The following is a 22,954-nucleotide window of genomic DNA, read 5'->3' as shown; positions in this document are numbered from 1 at the left end:
GGTAATTAAGCCAGGCAAACAGTTGCAGGAAGCCTGAAAGGCAACGTGGGAAGTGCTGTGTAGTAAACATTATGTTCTCTGTGGGTATATATTTATATACTTCTGTTGGTTTCCAAGCCAGATGAAAAAGTACAGCACACTTATTTGACATGCTTGCTGAAAAGCAGGCTTTTAACTGATGTTTAAAACTGATTAATTATTTAGCTTATTTGCTGGTTTGAAGTCTGGCTGGCTATGTTTTAATTAAAATGATCTGGGCTCATAGAAAAGAGGCTAAATTGTCTAGTACCTGTATATTTTTAAAACTATGTTTAAACGGATCAATTTGGAAAAAATAGGGAATATGTGTAAGTTCTGCATTGATGATGAGATACAGCTGATTTTATTTGCCCAGTAAATTAATCAAGAAGCTCTTTTAAAATTCATTTAAATAATAATATCTGAAATATGTTTAAGTACAGTGTAAAAATGCTTTGTATTATGTAAACAGCTGCTCCTTTCCCTGACAGGCTAGAAGCACTTTCTATTGCTGAAATTCTTTAGTTTTGAAGGTGTACCACATGTACAGCCCACTGAACTGATATTAAGGGAAATATTTAAGTATGGGTGTTCACTAGACCTACACTTGAGAAACTTTGGGTATGAATCATTGGTGCTTGATATTGGTCCAACTCAGCTTCCAGAGATTTTTTTGGCTGGTTTTTCTTGAATCAATGTTAGGGCAATTTTGAGCCCTTGAAACAATCTCCCATTTTTGTTCTAGTGGCTGTTAGAATAATTGGCATTTGTAAGACCTCTGAGTTATTCTGTATTTACCTGATGTTGTGAAGATGAGATTTTCTTCATGAATGTTGGGGGATAAGTAGTAGTGATTCTAAAGTTGATTGAGTTTATATTTTTTTTCTTTGAGCACATAATATGCTGTTTGTTTTCATCATAAAGCTGTCACTGCAACTGACAAGGTGACTTCTTTAGGGGCTGTTTTATCAGAGGCCAAGAGTATGGAAACAGGATTCCTGTTCAGACCTTAATCCCTTCCCAAGTACAATGGAATTGAAACACATGAGCTGAATGGTACACAAGGATAGTTGAATACCCACAAGGATATTGAGAAAATATATAAATAATATTTTTCCATGTTATTGCTTGAGAACTTACAAAGTCAATAGAGTTGTTTAAGAATTAAGAGAAATCTCCTCTCGTCTAATTGTTTTTTCATTTGATCTTCCCTGCTCTTTCTGATCACTTTCCATGTATCTTTATCTCCAAGATATGTGAAGGTTTATTTGCTTCCTGATAAATCTCCTTGGAGTAAGAGGAAGACAGCTGTCAAAAAGAGCACAGTGGATCCAGAGTTTGGTGAGACTTTGAAGGTATGGTTTGCACTCCCATGCTGCTAACTTTGCATTTCCATGGTACAATCCTGCAAGTTCTGAACTGACCTGATGGGACAAATTTAGGAGTCACTGAAAATAATAAGTTTAAAAATTATGGTTTTTTTAGTCTAAATAAAAGAGACTTGCTTTTGGAGCTTCAACAGTAAATTGTAAACCATTAGAGAAGTCTGCCTTTGTCCAATAAAGTACTTTTAGTGAATACCAGTATTGGTCTGATTTACCGTGTGGCAAAAGCAAAATGTTTTCCATAGATGCTTTTTCTTGCACATTCAGTAACTGGGTGTATTGGAGAACAATTGGAATTTTACACAAATATCCTTTTCAAGTGATACTCCTTTGGTCAATGCCACTGGAAGAGTCTCTCTACAGTTAACTGTGTGCCAACTGAAATCCACCATCTCTAAACAGCATCTCCTTCCTTTTCCCTCTGCAGCTGATGCCAGGCTCTTTCTTTGTACTGTCTAATTTCAAACATTAATAATCCCAGCAGAGAAGAGTAGTTACGCTTTCAACTCCTTAATGCCTTTCAGTATTGCTTCTTACATCCTTGTTAGAGTTGTGTGTAGGAAACTGGAGTCATTATTCTTACTTCCCAGTCACTTCATTAAATATGAGTACTGTCAGCCAGGAGAGCCTGCCTTAGTTTGGTTGTTCCCAGCTTTCCCAGCTCCACTTCTGTACTCAGATCACTGCAAACCATTGTTTTGTGTATGTGCTTTGGCAAGCTGCAGTAGGACATAAGATGATGAGTTCTTCACTAATACATTGTCTTGGAAGAGATATGACACAAAGTTAGAGAAGAGGCAAACTTGTGTTGCTTCTTGAACTACACGAAAGTTTCAGTGCTACCCCCCACTCTTGGTGTGTGTGAACATCAAAAATCAATAGTGAGTGAAAAAAGCAAAATGTTTGTAAAGACAGTAGTTAAAGATTGATAATAACATAAATGGATTTTTGTAATGTATGTGATTCTTACACAGCCCAAAGCCTGTCAATTTTTAAATTGGCAGAAAAAATGGCCAGAAGTTGAAGTAGCTGATCCTAATTTTATAGTAGTTTTTCAATGACAGTCCTGCAGAAGTGATTAAGCAGAGTGAGAGCCATGCCTGAGCTGGCTGCATAAACTCTAAAGGTGTTTACTTGGAAATATTTAAAAATAGTTTAATTATTAGTTTTTCCACAGTAGCAGAAATGGTCAAAAGTGCGTAGCACTAGTGCAGGTGAGCTCCATCATGACACTGACATCCATGTGGGTGGGATTCAGCTGCAGGTTAAGGCACCTGCATTTGGAGGTAGCTTCATGTGTGAGAGCTGTGTGAGTGCTCTTGGGAGTCACTGGAGCCCAGGGTGACTCAGGGAGGTGAGCCACAGAGCCCACACCCAGCTTATGATTCAGCAGCCTAAATATGGGTACTGATTTCCTTGCCTGTGCCATTGCCCCCAGCTTTCTGTGCAGGTCACCTGTGGGCTGGGTTTGCCAGTCTCAGGGGGTGAATTAGATACCCAGCAATGCCTCAAAGGGCTCTAGCTATGTTTGGAGAGTGGATCAAGGCTTTCATTAGTCATCAGCTGAATTACTTCCTTGCCCCTGCTGACTGCATTAAGTAGATGTCCACTGGCCAGAATGGGAATTTAAGAACCATCATTAGGTGTTGTCTTCTTGAACTGGCTTCCAGAGCAGCCACATTCTGCTGGGAGTGTAAACAGAAATTTATATAAATCTATAAACATCTAGATGTATATAAACGAAACACACACACCCCAAAAAAAACCCAACCAACCAACCAAATAACCCACAACCCCCAAGACCCCCCGCAAAAGAAAAAAGAAAAAAAAAACCTCAAACCCCAGCAAAAATGCTGAAGAGTTATTTAAAGTTCTGAATTTATATTCAAAAACTTTAGCAAGGCAGGCCAAGGTATTCCTGGAATGTTTTTTCCTATTTGAATGACCATTATTCAGCATGTATAATGTGTAAGTAGTTGGGTTTTTTTCAGATTGCAAAGCACAGTCAGACAACGTGGTTCTGTCTGCATCCAGAGGCCTTCAGTCGTGCTCTGGCTGGGCTTCCTGGGAGCAGGTTGTGAGCATGGGCCTGCATTCATCCTGTGCCCTGCTCTGTAAATGCTCTTTGTCTTTCTAGTACAAGATTGAACACTCCCAGCTGAGAAGTCGGCAACTTCAGATCTCTGTGTGGCATGCAGGAGCTCTCAAATACAGGGTGTTTTTGGGGGAGGTGGTGATTCCCCTGGCAGCATGGAATTTTGAAGAGGACTCGATGCAGTTTGACTGGTACCCACTGAAACCCAAGGTGATTAAGTTTTTGTGATTAATTGTGCCTTAAGAGCAAGTTGTGATGAAAACCGTGAGAAAGATCACCCCTGTGAGATCACTGAGGGGAAGGTGCTGTCAATCCAGCCCATTAGCAAGATGTGTTGGAAACACAAATTGGATGTGAGAATAAGCTGTGAGGATGATTGCAGTAATGCAAGATTCTGTATGTGTCTTTCTTCAGCTTGAAAAACCTGAAGCTGATCTTATCCAGTACAGCGCTGAACTCCACGTGTCTGCAAGGCTGTCGGTGCCAGCCCAGTGTCAAAACCTCCAGTTTGAAGGTATGAAATGTTTTGGCATCCACAAGTGCTTACCAGTTGCTCTAATCATCTTGGAGGTCTTTTCCAACATAAATGATTCTATGATTCTGTGAATTCCTTGGCTAGAAAAGAATTGAGATCAATGAAGGACTGGCAAAATGTCCATGTAATATTCTTGTATGAGTTTTTTAACAGCTACAGCAAATGGTGCTTTGTGGTGTTTTATGTCTTAGATTATTTAAAATCAAAACCTTTTCAAGCTTTGTATATTTGTTGTTTTTAATGCCAGCAAAAGTTGTACATTATAATGGCAGCAGTATGTTGCATCCAGCTGTTTTCCAAACTTGTGCCTGTCATGATGTTACCAGTAGAAGTTATTCGGGAGGTGAAACAGCAGTTCTGCTGTCCAAGGCAGAGACTGCCAATTTGGGGGAAATTTGGAAGATATTTGCAATGATACCAGACCAGCACCCTTGGCTTCTTCCAGTGGTCTCATCTTGGGGAGATTGTTTAACTTGAAAGGTGTTAGGTTCAAAATGTATAGTCAGGATTCAGTTTCTAGTAATGAAAACTTGTAAGGTACACTAAGTATTGCTGTAGTAGGTCAGAGCAAGCACCTGCTGCTGGAGTGAAGTAAACACTTTGGGAGGGCGGGATAGGAAAAACTTCTTTTCCTTACCTCCCCAGACCTTAGTGAGATGTACAGACATTCAGAGCTCCAGTAGTGCTCTCTGTGTCAGGACCACAGCAGCAGGTCGAGACCAATGGGAAGCTCTAATGAACTGATTTGGTTTTTTTGTTCCCTGTTCTTTTCCAAATGACCCCAAAGTTGCCAACTCTATCTTCTGGTTTTCCTCCCTGTGCAGGCCTGTGTTTTGGGTCTCTGCTCTGTGCCAAGAGCTGTGAGTGAAGCAGTACCACACCATGGCTTTGGCTCTTTCCACTGCTTCTGACTGTTCCAGAGAAATGCTGTGTGTACTGCCCTGTATTTGCTTTTCAAAACACAACAGAAAGCTTTGTCTTTGGAACAGGGATCACAAAGCAGCCTGCTACTCACTGCTTGGTTTGCTTTGTGTGTGAATCATTCACTGTACAAACATTCAAATCTTTGAAATGTTCCTAGTCCAGCCTTATGACTCCTTATCTCAGTAGTGCCACTTAAGCATTCCCCTGCTTACTTTTAGCAGCATCTTAAGCTATGAGCTGAGCTAACTGGGCATTTCATGTGATAAGTGCTCCTTTTTCAGGAAACAAAGACCAAGGAGTTCTCACCTGCCAGCTTCAGGTTATGATATTTGGGGCCAAGAACTTGCCCATGCTGAGATCTGCTGGAATGCTGAACTCCTTTGTTAAAGGGTATGTCTGAGACCTAGCACTTCAAATAGAGATTGTCACATGTGTTCCATGCAAATGTACATATGAACATGTTTCCAGCAGGAGACTGGCATGGGAAGGTGGCATTGCCCACACTCTTAACCAGACTTCCTAGAAATGGTGACACTTGGGTGTCTGCAGAACAGCAGCACTGTGCAGGGTAGTGAGGGGAAAAAAGGTGCAAATGAAGAGGCTGTTGTCACAGTTTCAGCTGTGCCTTTGCAGAATTAAGTATTGCTCTGGATACATTGAAAACTTTTATCCTCTTCATTCTTGACATTTTGGAAGAGAAAACTGAATTTTTCTTCAGTGTGCTGAGTAGCTTGTACATGGGATTGTTTTACTTCCTTGCTGTCAGGCATCAGATGCTGCTGGAAGGATGATACTGGGGTAAACTTACATCTCATAAAGCCATTTCACTGTTGTGCCCCTCACCTTTGGTGAAATGGGTGGGCATTTCATCTCCTGAAAGTTAGGTTTGAGCCACTACTGGGTAGCAGCACGTGGAGCAAAGACTCCTTCAGCAGTCAGTGACAGCAAAGTCAGAGCAGACTCCAAGAGCCTGTTTGCACCTGCACTAAAGGCTGGCAGGAAAAGGTCCTGTCCCAAAATCGACACCAGAGCACCATGTTCTACCTTTCACTAAGGCAGAACTTTTTTGCTATTTAAGGCAAACCAACGGGCTCTAGTTAAACCCTCTAACCTCTATTTGGTTATCAAAATGTTCTGTTTTCTGGTTGAGAAATCAGTAACCTTGCTGAACTCTTTTGTTTTGGGGGGGAAGTTGTCTTATCCTTCCAGATAGTGACAGCAAAGTCAGAGCAGACTCCAAGAGCCTGTTTGCACCTGCACTAAAGGCTGGCAGGAAAAGGTCCTGTCCCAAAATCGACACCAGAGCACCATGTTCTACCTTTCACTAAGGCAGAACTTTTTTGCTATTTAAGGCAAACCAACGGGCTCTAGTTAAACCCTCTAACCTCTATTTGGTTATCAAAATGTTCTGTTTTCTGGTTGAGAAATCAATAACCTTGCTGAACTCTCTTCTTTTGGCGGGGGGGGAAGTTGTCTTATCCTTCCAGACCAAGCAGAGGTAAAGCAAAAGTCTCCTGTCCTGAAGAAAGAAGCCTGTCCACAGTGGAAACACTTGTTTGTTTTTGATGGTGTGACCCCAGCTCAGCTACAGCAATCCTGTCTACACCTGACTGTGTGGCACAAGTCAACTTTCAGCTCAAGTGATCAGTTCCTAGGAGGAGCCAAGCTTGGTGCCAGTAAGCTCTCTATCACTGAAAGTTGAATGTAATTTGGGGAAAAGTTTAGTTTACATCCCAAGCAATAATAAATTATCCTGTGCTATTTATTACCTGCTTTCATGTGCCTGCGCATGCAGTCCCAGCCTCTGTCCTAAGCAACTTTCGGTCTCGGGCTCTGATCATGATGCTTCTGTTCAGGTCTGTGCAGAAGATCAAGGTTGTCAGTGGAAATTTTCAGGAAAGCCATTTGTTAGCATGGTGATTTTTATGGGACAGAGCCATGCTGAGACAAGCACAGAAACTGTGTGCTCTAACTCACACAGAGCTCTACATATTTTTAAAGACTTATTCCTTTAGTTGTTTTCTATGAATTGGCTTATTTTAAATAACTTCCCATCAAAAGGAAGCAGGAGAATCAATCATCTCATAGATTCCAACCTTGCTTATGTCTGTGCTTATGGCTTAATATCCACAAATCAATCCAATCAGTGAAATACAGGAGGTGAAAGTTGCTCCAAAGGCAATGTTGGATGTTTGAAGTTTTGGGCTCTGCTCTAACCTAAGAGTGAGCTTTCTTTCTCTGGGCTGAGCAATGTCTGAGGAACCCTCTGCTCACTAAATAGGCCCTGTTTCACTGGTAGTTGAGCAGGGAAGCATTGTCCCTTGAAGGCTGCTCAAGAGTCTCCCACCTTTGTTCCTTCTCCCAGTGACTAAATAGGCCCTGTTTCACTGGTAGTTGAGCAGGGAAGCATTGTCCCTTGAAGGCTGCTCAAGTCTCCCACCCTGGTTCCTTCTCCCAGTGAGTTAAGTGCCCTGGCTGTATTTGAGAGGAAAGGGTCAGATGTTCTTTTGGTGTCACCATGCAGTTTACAGAGTATTGTCACTAGTGATAGCTCCATGTCATGCAGGCTTCCTCATGAAGTTGTTGTGCTTATCCTAGCCCACACTTGCCTTTCTGCTAGAGCAGGGATTATCTGTGTGTAAGTGATCCACTTGCCTTTCTGCTAGAGCAGGGATTATCTATTATTATCCTAAACATGGAATGAACTGAAGCAGGAGGCTTAGTGCCATTCTGCCATCGTGAGCATGCACACTTACTCTGCTGCTTTTAGTCATACAACCAAAAACTTTTTCTTTGCTGCAGGTTGGACTCTTCAGAAAGTGCTCCCAGTTTAACAGGATCTAAATAATAGTTCAAAAGTATAAATCCCATTTATTGCAATTAGTGCCTCAGGAGCTACAGAACAGCTGAAATTACTGTAGAAGTGGGTGAAAGGGCTGGCCAGAAGTTGGCCAAGTAAAGGCCAAGTGAGGCCAAGTAAGGCCAAGTGAAAAGTAACTCTGATCTTTCCTTTTGCTTTCTTGCAGAAGAATTCTTTGGGTCTGTGGACCTTGCTTCTCAGGGAGTGCTCCAATGGCAGGAAGTGCTCTGCAACCCAAACACGTGGATGGACTTCACACTTGTACTGCATTCAAATAAGGAAAACTTTAAATCATGAGAGATTATCACACAACAACCTTTCCTGTCCCATGTCCAATGTTTTAAACTGAAGTGGTACATATGCTTCAGGTCTGGGAAAGGTACACTGCAATAGCACCTATTCCAGTTTTTTTGGGAATAAAATTATGTGTTTGAACGTGTGTGACATTCTGAATGTTATATTTCTTCAAAAGTTAAGGCTTTAGCCTGTCTCTAGCTTGAGCATAAGGATAATATTGTTTCTTCAGGAGTGACAGCCTCAGTTTGAGATGCATTATGCTGTCAAAGTAACAGGAGCCAGACAATGTGCAGCTTCCCCAGAACTGTTACTATTTAAGTCACACCTAGGACTACTTCTGAGAGAATAACTGTTACAACAAGAAAGTTACATTGTTACATTGTTTCCCTCTTACATTGATGTTTCGGCCACAGAATGCAAAACCAGTTTATCTTTGCTTGCTGCAACTGGGTGATGCTAATGCCTCTGCTTCAGCCTTAACTACAGTGCCACTTTATTTCACGTGATCCTAAAAAGCTTTGGCCTGTAGCCAGGTCTCTCAAATGTGTGCTCTAGCCTGGTGCTTAGAAAGTTAAATGTATAAAGTCCCTGTCAGTACCAGGGTGGGACTATAGCCAATGGAATAAGGGTGGGTGTAACAAGTGCCTTCTTATCAGCTGCCTCTGTAAGACAGAATTAACAACTTTATCCCTAGGGTGTACAGCACATGACAAAAGTTTAGCTAAGTTTATCATTGCTTCATGTAGACAAGCTTAGGGCCAAACTCCTGTGTCAGTTTGCCTTGCCTTGGCTGTAGCTTTACAGTCAGCAGAAACTTCTTGTGTACAACCCTAACTAGTGTTGTTGTGTTATACTTTTAGTCCTTGGAGTATTCCCCCTTCTTTTGTTGGTCTTGTGGCTTTTAAGGATTTGAGACTTAAAAACACAGGGACTCATAAGCTAAGTTCAGGAACTGAAAGAGCAGAAGCACAGCTTATTAAAAATACACCCCACACAAGAAACTCTTCACTCCATCGCCTTTGTTACTTTGCAGATCTTTTATTTAGATGGTTGCTGCTGCAAATAAAAAAACCCCACACAAGATTCAACTCAAGTATAACGCAGCATAGATATTGCAAATGAAGAGGTGACAACATACTGTATCTCACTTTCTAACAGATTTTCAAGGAAAAAAGGGGAGAGTGGGGGAAGGATGGTCACAGAAATGCTCTCTACTAGAGAGAATACAACTGTGATATTAACAAGCAGTCCCTTCATCTTTGGAGTCTGAAACTTTAAATCAAACATTTAAAAAAATTAGAAAATTTGTTAGAAAAATAGGTGCAGTAAAATTGTATATATTGGATCATGTGTACACATAACAGTTTTCATTAAGTAAAAAAAATGATCTTTACAAATAATGCTTTATAGTAAATAATCAGCTGCACTGTATCAGACTACAGTCTTGTTTAGGCATTTTTACAGACGCAAGTCTTATTAAATCTGAAAAGTAACAAAATATACAGAGCAAAACTATTTCCCTTTAACTAGTACTGCAATTCACATATTGCATGTCTTATATATATATATATTTATAAATACTACACTACAACTGATCATTAATGAAGCTGGAATGCAAACACAGCGGTGTCGTAGATTCCAGGAGTATTTGCTACTTGTTACATGAAGAGGGTATCAGTGTCCCTATGCACTTCTGAGCCAGCACTGCACCATTTCTCCAGTTGAGAACAGCAACTAGAAAATATCTAAATTCTACACAAAGAAGTTCTGAGGTGTTGTCAGTTCTTTTGTGTGGGGGGGGAAGGGAAGGGGGAACATGGGCATCAAGACTAAGGAAAAACAGGATCTACAAGCACCTGTGTGTGGATATACAACGCACATACAGGTGCTTGAAAATCCTGAGTTCCACAACCTGTCTTCTCAGCTGTTACACTTTACACCGTAGTTAATAATACAAAGACATATGGCACAAAATTCACCCACAGATGCTTATCTTTTAGACCAGGCTGAATCCAGCACCTGCACAGGACACACATCTTTAAATAGAAGCATGGCCTGTTAAAATTTGTCTTGCTTAAAGAGAGATGTGACATAAGGCCTTTTGGCACGAAGTAAAGGCATGAGCAAGTTACCAGGATCTGTGGTACAATAAGTTTTAAACTATACCAAATTTCACAGAAGGTTCAGAATAGAAGGGAGATTCAAACACCTCTGAGTTTAGACAACATTGGTTAAGTGTCATACAGTGACCCCTCCTCAGAGAAAAAAAAACAAACCAAAAAACCAATACAACAAAAACCCCAAAACAAGAACACAGCATTAAGATCTGCCTTTCCCACAGTCCTGCCTTCTTCTTACAAGCATCTTTACATTGCCTCAAACTCATCGATTCTCTGCTTGGTGTTGCCTTGCCGGATCTGCCGCAGCGTCTTGTACTTGTCCCGTCCCTGGCGCATGTTCTCCGAGTGGATGATGTCGTTTTGGGTCCTCTTGTCCTCATGGCGAGCCTGGGCCAGCTCATCTGTCAGCGCCTGCAATACGAAGACCAATAAATACAGGTTATTGTGAGAAGCTCTCAGCTCCTGTCAGTCATGTTCTCTGGGGAGAGCTGATAGGTGTTAATGCTTGGACAGACACATGACCTGGTTTTGACCTGGCCTTTCCAAAACCATATGGATGATTTGAGCATTAAGAGTAACAGAGAAACTGTCATGCTTTGTGTGTTTAACCAAGTGGTTAAAGGACCACTTGGACAATCCAGGACCAATTGTTTCAGTTTCTCTGCCTGCTCCAAGCAGGGCCTTACCCTCAGCTGGCTCTGCACCCGTGCGTTCTTCTCGGCCTCGGTAATGCGCTTCTCCTCGTTGCGGTCATTCCTGATGCCCTCGCTGGAGAACTCGGCGCTGTAGGCTGAGTACTCTGAGCCCTCATCTTGCAAGTTGTCATGGACGTGGTAATTCACTGGCTCGTAGACAGGGGGTGGCGGTGGAGGTGGAGCAGTCATTACCAGGTGCAACTCCTCCTTGGTCTTTACCAGATCCTCCTGTGCTTCCCTGGCCTTAGGGAAAAGAGTGGAAAATATTTTAAACTCATTTCTTACTTTAAATCAGCTTAATGAACACTTAAATGCTTATCTTCACAGTTTTTTCCATCTACTATGAAAAGCAAGAGAGAATTAAATGCCTGCAGCTGATGGTACTCCATTATTAGAGAACTTTTTTTTTTTTTGCTAGGGATGCTGTCATCATCAGCCACTGTGTAATGTGCAGGGGGTCTGAACAAAAAATATTCTTCCAATAAAACAACCCAGGAAAAAGTTCTATGGAAAGCTACAGTTATCATCATTCTGTTCTCCATTTGAAGAGGTGTAGGCTGGAGACACACCGGTTCCACAGAGTAAGACTTTGGGAATCTAATTTGGCATTTTTAGTGCAATTACACACCAGGCAGTCACCTTCCCTGCTGCTGCAGTGGTTCTGCCCTCCCATGTGTCTTACAGTGCACTGGGAGTACCAGCACTCTGAGCCTTGTGTGGTTTTAGTGCAGCAGTTTATTAAACTCTCCTGATCCAGGTACCAGGAAGCCACCAACAACAGCACATGTCCCTCGAAACAGACAGCTGCAGTGTGGCTGCATTTGCAGCATCTTCTCTTGACTGATATAATGTTTGAAGACATTTTATCATGGATTACATGCATCATTTATTCACGTGCCACTCTCTCTCCAAGGCTTCAAGACAATGATCACATTTTTAGGTTTTATACAGGTTTTCAGTCTGACTTTTGACTGAAGGGTTGTTGGAAGAAAGGTGTTTTTGCAGACATATTGCATGTTCATGACAATACGTGCAAGTTTGGTCTTTTTCACTGCTGTACAGATGTTTGCTTCCACATGTTCGAGAAGTCACAGTATGCTCTGCTTAAACACAGAATTTTAGAGCAAATGGTAAAGCCAATACTCACTCTGATTTGCCACTCTTCAACCTCACTCTCTTTACGTTTCCTTGCCTCTTCAAGAAGTGCTATCTTGGCTGTATACTCTGCAAGCTCTGTAGCCTGTTGAATAATAAAATGGGAATTACAAGGACTCTTAGAAAAAACACCAACCCAACCAAAAAAAACAAACACAATAAAAATACTGTTAACTCTAATAGAGACTGAATAGGAAAACGAAGAACTAAAAATTAGATTGCTTATGATAGAAATCAGTGCCACAATGATGGCCCAGTACCTCACTGCACTATGTTTTTCCCTGGACATGCTGGCTTTGCCTTACTCAAGGGCACAGTAATATGTCTGTGTATCTTGTTCTCAAAATAACTGAGTCTTACCAGCTGTTCCTGGCTCTTTATCTGGTCCATAGTTTGTCTCTCCAGCTCTTCCTTGGCCTGCAGAGCTGCCAAACGTTCAGCTTCCAGGCGTTCTGCCTCCTCCTGGGCCCGTTTCCTCTCCTCTTCCAGCTGAATGGCTCTTTGGATCTGATCTGACAGCTCTGCAAAGAGACAGATCAGTGTGGTTAGTCCACAAGTCTGGTCAAAGCTAAAGAACTTCAGTCCCTTAGGAAACTGCAAAAGTCATGATAGGACCTTATTCCAGCTTGGAATACTCCCTTCACTGTGCTCCTCACAGTAATTATTTGCATAACACACCAAGTAAGTAATTCAGAAGTAGTCAGATGCACATTGTAATCAAATATTCTGCGAGATGTTTGCACTGAAGTCTGCAATACTGACATGACTCTGCTGCCGTTAATTTTGCTGCATGGACCAGATGTTGTTGCCTCCAATGTGTTTTTCTGTGCATTGAAACAGAAGCTTCCATTTCACTGGAAAGATTTGTTCCCAAAGTACTTTTTCTGTTAGGAGTTAGTAAAAAGTACCTGAGGGCTGAACTTTTGCTCACTGTTGGAAGAGGCTCTGCTACTTAAATCCTCCTGGCAACAGGGGAAGACAGAGTTCCTGCCCTTCAGGTTCCAAATAAAAGCTGCAGATTTTATACTACTTTCATCCCTTGGATGCACATTTGTACATTTAGCTGTATAGGCAGACAGACATTAGAAAGTCTTGCCAAGTGATCCCAGTGTCATCAGATTTAGGAAAGGCATGGGCAACAACCCATACAACTCCTCTATGGAGCACAATACGTGCTCTGGTCAGCCAGGGCAAATACTTTACCTTTCTCTGCTTTCTGAGTCTTCACTTCATACTCTTGTAGCCTCACCAGCAGCTCCTCCTTCTCCCTCAGCATTTGCTCTTTCTCCCTCTCAATTGTCTCTCTCCTCTTCTTTTCGTCTTCTAGTTGTTTCCTGTTAGGAACACATTTCATGCTGGAAGCTCACTTTCAGACCCAAGCTACTGCCAGACAAGAAAGCTGGCTGGGAATCTCTCCAGGCAGCTCAATGGGAAAGTGGCTGCCACAAAACAGGAGCCAGAAGACAGAAATAGGCTGTTCCTTCATCTCTTCAGAATTTTTGCTCTGTTTTAGATACCTCATTTCACAAAAGCATTTGTATTTTTGTTGGTTGCCACAGAAATTTAGAATACCAAATAGCTGTTAGACACAGAGAAGAAAAAGAGGACTTGTACTGCAAGGCAGAAGAGGTGTAACTTTGTTACTTCTGCCATATGGAAACTTAAGGAGCTGTGAAAACAACAGCACTGAGAGAACAGAGATAAACAATCCACAAGCTGAGGAAAAAAGCCGCATGATTTCTTGAATCATAAGCAACCTGCAGCCAGTGGTAGAATTGCTATTCCTTTTTCCTTGCCTGTAAGAGATCTCCCAGTTCCTTCTGTCTTTACAGTGTACACCTATGTGCTCCCTGTGAAGGCTTCTCCTTACCCCCAACCATCCCATGGCCCAGCACATAAATCAGATGCCAACACTCCAGAGTCAGGAAAACCCTTCTCTAGGTGCACACCAGAGCCTGCTGCACCTTTACTTGCACTTTTTCTTGCAGCTCCTGAGGCTGCAGCCAGGACAGCTGACTGTGTGGGCACAGGGCCAAGCAGGAAGGGTAAAACTGTCCCACTGCAGGACACCCCAAGTCCCTGCCCATATTCCAGTGCTCCTGCTGAGCCTGGGATGGCTCAGAGCCTCGCCCGCGTCGCTGACCCTGCCCAGGGATGCAGCTGCTTGCTGAACCCTGGCACTTGGGTGCCATTTATTTCTGCCATGCCACACCAGCTGCCTGTATCCAAGCCCACCTTTCCAGTTGTTTCTGGTGCTTCTCCTCCCGGGCCTGGGCTTTCATCTGCTGCACCTCAATGGTGTCGGGCTTCCTGCGCCGCATGTACAGCTCATGGTTGCCCATGCAGAGCTGCAGGATCCTCTTGTTAATTCTCAGACGAGGGGCATAAAACACAAAGTCCTAGGAGAGAGACACCACAGTCAGTTTTTTCCAAACACTCATTCTCCTCCCAGCTAACTGCAGACAGAACATCTTGTCACTAATTTAATTCTAATCCAGACACACATGCAAGGCCATTTAAACACAGCAGTGGGGACTGCAAATTTCATCTGAAGCCAAAACTATTGTGATTTATATTATCCATTTAAAGTCTATATAGAATGTGCAAGTTACTCTTCTAGATAAAGCATCTTTCAGAGAAAATCCCAGATAGATGAAGTCTCATTTAAATGGAGATTGTTAAATGTTATAGAAGGTTCTAGGTTGGCAGGTAAATATCTGGGCAACACACAGACCTCTAGTATTGAGTAGTTTTTCAGTTTGCAGTTTTGTGACTGAAAGACAAAGCACAAACTACAAATGTAACTTTGTAGAATTTTTCAATCTATCTGAATCAACATTTGAGGGCCCATGTTTTTTCAGAGAAAAGTGCCTTTCAATATAATTCTTGTCCATTCCCTGGCATTTCCTAGTTAAGTTGACCTAGGCTGTTAGAAGAGTGTCAAATGAAAACTAATTTTTTAACCACCAATCACATGGTTTCTTTGGAATATCAGTTTGCAGGCAGTAACAAAACACATGATATTCTAAAATTTCTGGTTCAGTAAAAAGGACATTCCCAAATTTCCTGTTACCTGTCCTATAATCAGACTTTTACAGAAACTATAAATTAGACTAGCTCTTCTAGAAGAAAACCAGCTAAGGAAGGGATACAGAGGGCCCAAGTTCACTACCTCCCTGATAATTTTTCTGACTCCACAACAACGCACATCTACAACACAGTTTAAACTTCCACAGTGGTTAAACATCCTTGTGCTTTTTCTGTGTACTACACGGATAGTGGGCAAGCTGCACATTACCACCATAAACCAGTGCTCATTCCTTGGAATGACTCTACTATGGATTGCCTCACTGTTAGCAAGAGATAGAACCAGGCATGGAAGCAGTGACCATGTTTTTAATTGCCTGAGCTCAGAAGCACAACTGTGGCTATCTCTGGGAAAACTAGAAGTCACACAATGCAATTAAAAGCTCCCTAAGTGGTATTAAGATGAATATGCTGACAAAGACTGATTTTCTCCAATGCATTTCCCTAATGCACACTGACTGCAGAGGAGGCAGTCAGGGCAGTGTGCTGTGCTCTCCCACTAAATCCTGCCAGAGCCATTCCGAGGCTCAAAGGTCTGATCCTGATAACTGTGACTGTAAGCTGCTCATCCAACCTCCTACTTCTGACAAATAATTGTAAAAACAGCTTGTGCACATTGTGATGAACAGGTCCTGTGCTGAGGCAAAGCCCACTTTCATGGAAGTAAATACTAAGGGTGTGGACGGTGCTTACATTTGTCATTTAAGGCCATAATCAAGGGACACAACATTCAAATACAAATATAAAAGAATTCCTTTCTTTCCTCATCCTCAGCATACCCCAGATCTCACACAACTGGGAGAATTGCTCCTTGATATTTTAAGTGCTGAAGATCTTGGAGTATACGGGCAGACACAGCCCAAAAATTAAAAAGCTTATCCTGGGCAAGGTGCCACAAGACTCTGCCCTTTACATTACTGTAAGTTTAAACACAAACATATAGAATCCTCCAAATTAAAAGAGACCTTCCAACCTACAACTCAAGTGGACTGAGTATTTCACTGTAGTTATAATGCCTGCCTTTTTAAAAGGAGACACAAGTACACAAAAAGACCCAGACAACTTCCTGAATACTCAAAATTAGTGCCCAGGTAAATTCTTATTTTAAGCACAGCTTTAAACATACCATCAGCCAGAGGGAAAATAACAATTGACAGGGAAGGAGGAAACATAACTGAGGTTTTCAATGCTAACACCTTTCTGTACCAGCCTTTTGCAAGCCTTCCATTTCAAATTCAGATTTACTCTTTGGGGAGTGGGTGGCAAGCTGTGATCTGTGTTTTGTAATTATTTGCAACACATGCAAGAGGCTCTTCTCTTGAGAAAAGCATGCCTGACAGACCAGCTTTCTGTCTCTGGGGAGTTCTGTTGTTTTCATTAACAGCATCACAGAAAAAAGCTCCTCTCCCCCAGGTTCTTATCTAAAGGAAGGAAGAAATCCCTGCAGCACACAGTGCATTAATATCCTTTAGATTACTGGGAGGATCTTTTTCTGTTGGAGATACTTATAAGCCATCATCCTTTGCCAAAGCCAGGCTGCTTATTATTTCTCTGGGCTGTACTTACCCACCAAGGCCAAGTACTGGGGTGGGGGAAGAGCAGAAGAGGTCTTTCTCAACTACTCCAATAATTTCACAAGACTGACAGAATGACATCCACCTATACCAGTTATTCCACCTTACATTCTCAACAGGTCAAAGTAAGTTTCTAATTCCTCACTAAAATAACTCTGAAAACATACTTTTAAGTATTGAAAAGCAACATTCACAGGTAGCTATATTTCAGCTCTCCACCAAAGTCATATCCCTGAAATTTACCTTGGTGTTCCAGAAAGTCAATGAATACCATATTTTACTCTGTCAGTAATGTGGAAGTCAGCAGTGATGGATGGGAAGCCCTATACATCCAAGTGGTTTTGCAGTAGCACTTGAACTACTTCTGTAATTTTTTTAATGTTTGGGTATTTGTAAATGAAAAAACAAAAATAAAATTTTGCTATCAGCTTGCATGCACTGAAAGATATGCACAGAGGACTCACAGAAGTAGTGAACTAGCAAAGAATCTCAAATTTGAGCATGAAGTTACCCAGTCTGCAGTTGTAAAATCTTTATCTTTTTCCACACTAGCTATCACTATCAGCCCTTCATTTATGCTGCACAGAAAAAACAGCAGCTCTAAATACACTCTAAATACAAATGCTTATTTTGCATCTAGAATATCTATGGCTTTCTCCTCTCCCAAGACTACTTTATTTTGAGATGAAACAGTACCAGTTACTCCTATGCAGTACCCAGGAGTCCCTTCTAGATATACTTACTGGTGCCTTCTTGTCAATAGGCTTGATAACAAACTTCTTGTCATTGAAAGAGATATTTCTGATTTCGCTCCAGGGGAACCCAATCTTTGGGGTTAGTCTGGAAAGAAGAAAAACTTGTTTTAAGGGATGATGCAATAAATATTTTTCCCCTATATTGCTTCCAACACACAGACTTGGTGGAATGCAATGCTGTCCCAAAACAGAGAAGATAGTAATTGAACCAGAACACCACAGGGAGTAGGAAAAGAAGCCCAACAACCTCTCTTGCTGAGTCTCTTGTCCTTCTCATCAGCCACCCCTACTGACCTTTGGCTATGTAACAAGGGTGGACTCAAGCCACACGCTCAGCTGCTTTTAAGCTTGTTTGTTTTAACTCTGGACCCAAAATCCACAGCATGCAGATGGTATGTGCAGTGCTTCCCTGCACAGGCCTCTCACACATCATGGGAGGCATAAGTCAAAGTTACTGAGCTGCTTCCCACACCTTACAGCACCCACAGGCAAACCTATCCTGCTGTGTTACAGCTAGCCAGTCACCTCCATGCTGCCTTCACTCTGAAGTGCTGGACAGGCACCATTGGTAGGAGAAGATTTATTTTCTTTTGTTTCACAGAATGGGTCATGTTAGAAGGGACCACAGTGGACCATCTGGTCCAACCTCCCTGCTCTAGCAGGGTCATCTCAGAGCACATGGCACAGGATTGCATCCTCAATGCCTCCAGTCAGGCAGACTCTACAGCCTCTCTGGGCAGTCTGTTCCAGTGTATGGTCACCTGTACAGTAAAGAAGTTCTTCCTCACTTTCAGGTGGAACTTCCTGTGCATCAGTGCCTGCTCCTTGCCCCATTGCTCAGCAGCACTGAGAGGAGCCTGGCTCCATCCTCTTGACGCCCTCCCTTCAGATATCTCCTCCCCTGGATTACAGGCAAGGTTAGTAACAAAGGGCCCTGTTCTTTTCTTCCATACAAACTGCTCTTTCAGCCCATCCCATGAGTCACCAAGCGGAACTTTACCCACTGGTCATGCAATGAGCTGTGCCACGTGGCTCCCCACTATTGAAAAGCTCCCCTATGAAGCAAAGGGCAAGATTCAGACTCCCAGCTCTTCCTCACTGCTGAGGAATTCAGGTCTGTTGATTTGTTTGAAATTTTGCTATATCACTCACTAAACACTTGAGATTTTCCTCTGCCTTAATTTCTCCAGAGTCTTGCATATAAAAAGAATCCAGTTTGTCATGAGATCAGATGTTTCTGAGCCATTCCAATACTTCACCTTCACACAGCTGATCAGCTCTGCAGCAAGTTCTAACATCACAAGGACTTGTGCATTTGACTATAATAAAGTCCTTTAATTACCCCAACAAAATATTTTGGTTTTATATTTAATATCACATTATTATTCTTTTATTTTTCTCTTAGCAAGGGAGGGTATATTCTCTAGAGATAGCTGGTAATGATTAAGAATTTTAATAATTGTAATAACTGTATCTTACATAAGCAATCTTGTTATTCTCTAGCCCCGCCAATGTATGTGTCTCTGTCACAATTACTCTTGCAAATTATTTGAAGGCACAAGTATTTAATGTTTAGCACTTACAGAAATGTTTATCATCACAGTGGACCAGTCAAATTCTGTAAGAATTCTATGGAACACACTGATCAAAGAAAAAAAGAGCAATTTTGGGAGGAATTTCACTCATTGTCAAAGAGATGGAAAGCTACTACATCAAAAGGTTTTGCTGGGTCCAAGCACAAAAAAACCCCTTGCTTCATTTAAATTCAAACATCAAGAATAAAATTCACCCTCTTCAGAACTATCCACTCCCTAACCTCTAACTCAACTGCAAGATTATGCAACTGTGTGTGTGTGTAACATTAAGAACAGTAAAAGAAAATTATTTGATTAGACTAAGATGAACTAATTACTCCAGCCTCCATCACATTAGTACAAGTACTTAAATCCCAGATAATAGAGTACGTCAGACAACTAAAATAATTCACTCATTAGTAAGTTCTATGCAGATTCTTCCCTTTAATGCAGGGGAAAAAAGCTTGAATATACCCACAAACAGGACATTGACATGCACTGCAGTATAGAGGCTCACACACCAACAGCACAGCCTCATCTTCCCCATGTTAAACTCCAACAATGAAATCTCTGCTTTTTCATCTTTGCCCTCAGTCCCCAATCTTTGCATCTACAAACTAGTAATGTGTATGGCATCTCTGTTTTCCTAGTCCCCACATCTGTTGGAAAGACTTAATTATATAGTGGCAAGAGTTACAGCAGAAATAAGCAGTTTATTCCAGCACTGTATTTGTTTTGCAAACGCTCTCGATAGGTCTGCACAGTCAATGGCTACACTCTGATTTCTGCAGCTCGAAAAACCTGTTTGTGTGACCATGGTTACATAGCAAGACCAGTCATTCAAGACTGAAGTATTACATGAGCGAAACTACTTTTCTTTCAAGTGACACTCCTTGTTTTCTGGGTGACAGCACATATTAGCATTGCAGAAAAGACTGCCTTTCTCTTTGCCTTATCAACAGAAGACCCAGGGAGTTCCAATTAATATTTGGGTTGCATTCAAAGCTTTTTTGGAGGCAAAGATGTAGAACAGGTGAAATCCATTCTGTATTTCAATGATAGTCTGTTACAGATTAGTGACATGAAACAAAGATTTGAAACATTGGGGAGAGGAAAAGAAAGCAGTCTAAACAGCAATGCTCCCTCTAAAAAATATCTATTTTAACTCCCTTCAATCCTTCAGTTGCAGAGTATTAGAAGAGACTAGCAGGCTTAGACACAGCTGTTCTCACCTTCTTATTATGTTTATTTATAGATGTAGTCTATCATTTCCCACCTACTATCCAATTAATAATGGCTCTGCCTTTACCAGAAGGGCTGATTAAAACTGTGTGTACTTCAGTAAGCCCTCATTTCATTCCTTGTTCACAGTAACTATATAGGTTAGCCTCTCCCTGGGTTCTGGGTGTTACCCAGCTTTGCTTTCGTGTCCACCCTTAACCTGCCTTTTTCAGAACCATGCAGCTGCACACACATCCATCATTAACTTCAGGACAGGAGTTCCTTAGGTGTCTGAACACTGCAGATAGCAGTGTTAACCTTGGCCTAGCCAGTGATAACCTTAGCCTAGTCAGGTTCTCATGTTGTAGTCACTGATGGCAAACCTGGTGACCTGACTCAAGGGAAAGCCTGGCAAACTCCTCAGTTCAGGACTCAGCTCCACCACTGTGCATTACTAGGAAGATGGCATCACACAACTGACATCTCTCTTTACACAGCAGGTAGTGTTAGCAGGTCAGGAAAGACATGAAAGCACAGGGGATGTGAAAGCCCATTTCCTAGCTTCACCTGCTGATCCAAAATTGGAACACAAGCATTTCTGTAAATGAGAAATATCCTGTACCAGCCCTCTTTGGAAGATCAGAGGCAAAAACAAAAGCCTTACTTATCATCCTTTTCATAGATGTTGAGCCCCAAAGCATCGACCCCCAACCAAAGGTCAGTTCCTTTCTTATTCTTGATTTCAAAGTAGTTGATTCCATACATCTCCAGGTCTTGGGCAATCTTCAGGTATTCCAGCATGGCATTCTCTCTGATTGAGACAGGAAAAAAAATCAGATAAATGAGAAAACAACATGTGCTCTATCTCAGATAACACAAACACCTTAGAAGAAAAAAAGTTTTTTCCAAACCTTCAAACACAGAAGTTAAAACTGAACATTCACCATTTAGGATGGACTTTAGAAGTTTTGATATCACATCTAAGAGCGTACACAGAGAATATTTCCATATACCAATCCCTAGTACTTCCAGACAGAAAATCTGCAACATTCACCTCTCTCAGCACTCATCCTTGTCTCAGGGTACAGTGGGTAGGAAAGGTACAGGACCTGAGCTTCCCCATCTGTCAATGCAAATGCTTCAATGACTGTAAGGTTTGACAGCACCTTTGCTCTTTTTCCCACTCAAAGCTATCACTAATACAATGTGCACAGGTCCAAGATCTTCAGGAAGCCACACTGTTCTCCAGCACAAAATATACTGCTGTGCTTTACCATGTGATTCAATACTGAACTAAAAAACACCCACCGGGAATAGGCTCACACAGGCAGCTCAGAATCTAAACCACAGACTAACAAAACCATGTTGTAGAAATGCAAACTTCAGGTAATCAAACAAGCAGCAAGGTGATCAGCCCGAGGACCAACACAAAACACTCACTTGAGCATGCCACTGTGCTCAGCATGCCACACCTGGATGCGTTCTTCCCACTGCTCTCTGGAGAGTTTATGCTGGTCCATCACCCTACACAAGGAAACAGATATCAGCAAGATTAGATGTCCTGCAATATCCACTGATGGTGATCTTTGCCATAGTCTTACTTTCACCCTGGTGGAAGCCTTACTGTAGCCAAAAGGAAAACCCTACTCAGCCCAAAGATGTTCTCTGTGAAGCAGAGCAATTCAGAATGAGCAATAACCCTCTGCAAAGCCTTTCTGGTCACTGACCAGACACGTGAGAGGTATAAGCAAAACTCTGCAATCAAATCACACACATACTGTAGACACCAGGGGATTACAGCAAAGCAAAAGTTGGTGCAATCCCTGGAATTAGACATTGCTGCAGTGTCATCAGGAAGGGTAAACAGAAGCCATTGGTCTGATAACATCCACTGATCCTCTGTGGGGATGGACTGTGAAGCTGCAAGACACGCTTTCCACACACAAATTTTTTAGGACTGTACATTAGGATTAAGGACACACAACCCAACCTTCTTCAAGAATGTCATACTCTTGATTTAATGCTACTCTTTTCTTCTTAAAGAGGAAACATTCATACTGCCACTTATACCAGCACGGCAGCAGTGTTTAAGAAATAAAAGCTGAATGCAAAACTGTATTTCCTCTCTAACAGCTCAAGGAGAAGCAAAAACATACCCAAGTATGACAGATAGTAATAAAATAAGGGAAAAACCCAATTATATGCAATTCAGTTAAAAAAAAAAACCAATCAAAGATGCTTTAAAAAAAAAATTAAAAAAGAGACTGCATCAGCCAATTCTTTCACCTTTGGGGGATCAGACGCTCTGAATTGAGGTATCCAGGCTTGTGCACCTCTTTGTTGTAATCTCCAAATTTGGCCTGCACAGCATAGGAACCAAGAAGTACTGCTGTTTCAGGAGGACAGTAGATCTCATCACTGAGGATCCCTTCCTTCACCTGCAGGAAGAACAGCTTCTGCGTGATGTCCTGAATCAGCTCTTCAGACACATCCTCTGGGAAGAACTTGGCACGGAATCTGAACTGGAGGGGATTCTCCTTTCTGATTTCTTGAGCAGAAACCTGAGGACAGAGATGACACCACAACTGAGCAGGTGTTTTTGTTGCAAATAGAATAGATTGCTTTTAGACAGAAAAAAGAATTTGGGGCATTTGCCATA

The 22,954-nt window shown here is 41.8% G+C and overlaps 2 protein-coding genes across 9 annotated transcripts in view; one reads left to right on the top strand and one right to left on the bottom strand.

Annotated features, from left to right (window-relative positions):
• Positions 1-8,252, top strand: part of SYTL3 (synaptotagmin like 3) — a 34,450-nt gene extending 26,198 nt beyond the window's left edge. For all 7 annotated transcript variants that reach the window (XM_039707436.1, XM_039707429.1, XM_039707431.1 and 4 more), the window contains 6 exons: positions 1,271-1,373; positions 3,541-3,708; positions 3,913-4,012; positions 5,239-5,347; positions 6,428-6,633; positions 7,984-8,252. In XM_039707436.1, the coding sequence (XP_039563370.1) occupies positions 1,271-1,373; positions 3,541-3,708; positions 3,913-4,012; positions 5,239-5,347; positions 6,428-6,633; positions 7,984-8,114 (817 nt within the window). In that variant the 3' untranslated portion in view covers positions 8,115-8,252. The remainder of the gene's footprint in view (positions 1-1,270; positions 1,374-3,540; positions 3,709-3,912; positions 4,013-5,238; positions 5,348-6,427; positions 6,634-7,983) is intronic.
• Positions 8,253-9,132: 880 nt separating this feature from the next.
• The window catches only part of EZR (ezrin), a 37,123-nt gene continuing 23,301 nt past the window's right edge, over positions 9,133-22,954 (bottom strand). Inside the window, exons 4-13 of one of the 2 annotated variants that reach the window (XM_039707437.1) lie at positions 22,582-22,856; positions 21,736-21,819; positions 20,960-21,106; positions 17,489-17,585; positions 14,320-14,483; positions 13,288-13,418; positions 12,445-12,605; positions 12,077-12,169; positions 10,921-11,172; positions 9,133-10,645 (exon numbers count right to left, since the gene is read on the bottom strand). In XM_039707437.1, coding sequence (XP_039563371.1) covers positions 10,481-10,645; positions 10,921-11,172; positions 12,077-12,169; positions 12,445-12,605; positions 13,288-13,418; positions 14,320-14,483; positions 17,489-17,585; positions 20,960-21,106; positions 21,736-21,819; positions 22,582-22,856 — 1,569 coding nt within the window. In that variant the 3' untranslated portion in view covers positions 9,133-10,480. The remainder of the gene's footprint in view (positions 10,646-10,920; positions 11,173-12,076; positions 12,170-12,444; positions 12,606-13,287; positions 13,419-14,319; positions 14,484-17,488; positions 17,586-20,959; positions 21,107-21,735; positions 21,820-22,581; positions 22,857-22,954) is intronic. The other variant, XM_039707438.1, reaches the window with a different exon arrangement.

Source organism: Passer montanus, unplaced genomic scaffold (genome assembly GCF_014805655.1).
Source record: "Passer montanus isolate IOZ18808 unplaced genomic scaffold, ASM1480565v1 scaffold2, whole genome shotgun sequence".
In the NCBI taxonomy this organism is placed as follows: domain Eukaryota; kingdom Metazoa; phylum Chordata; class Aves; order Passeriformes; family Passeridae; genus Passer; species Passer montanus.
This window is presented reverse-complemented; position numbering and strand designations above follow the sequence as displayed.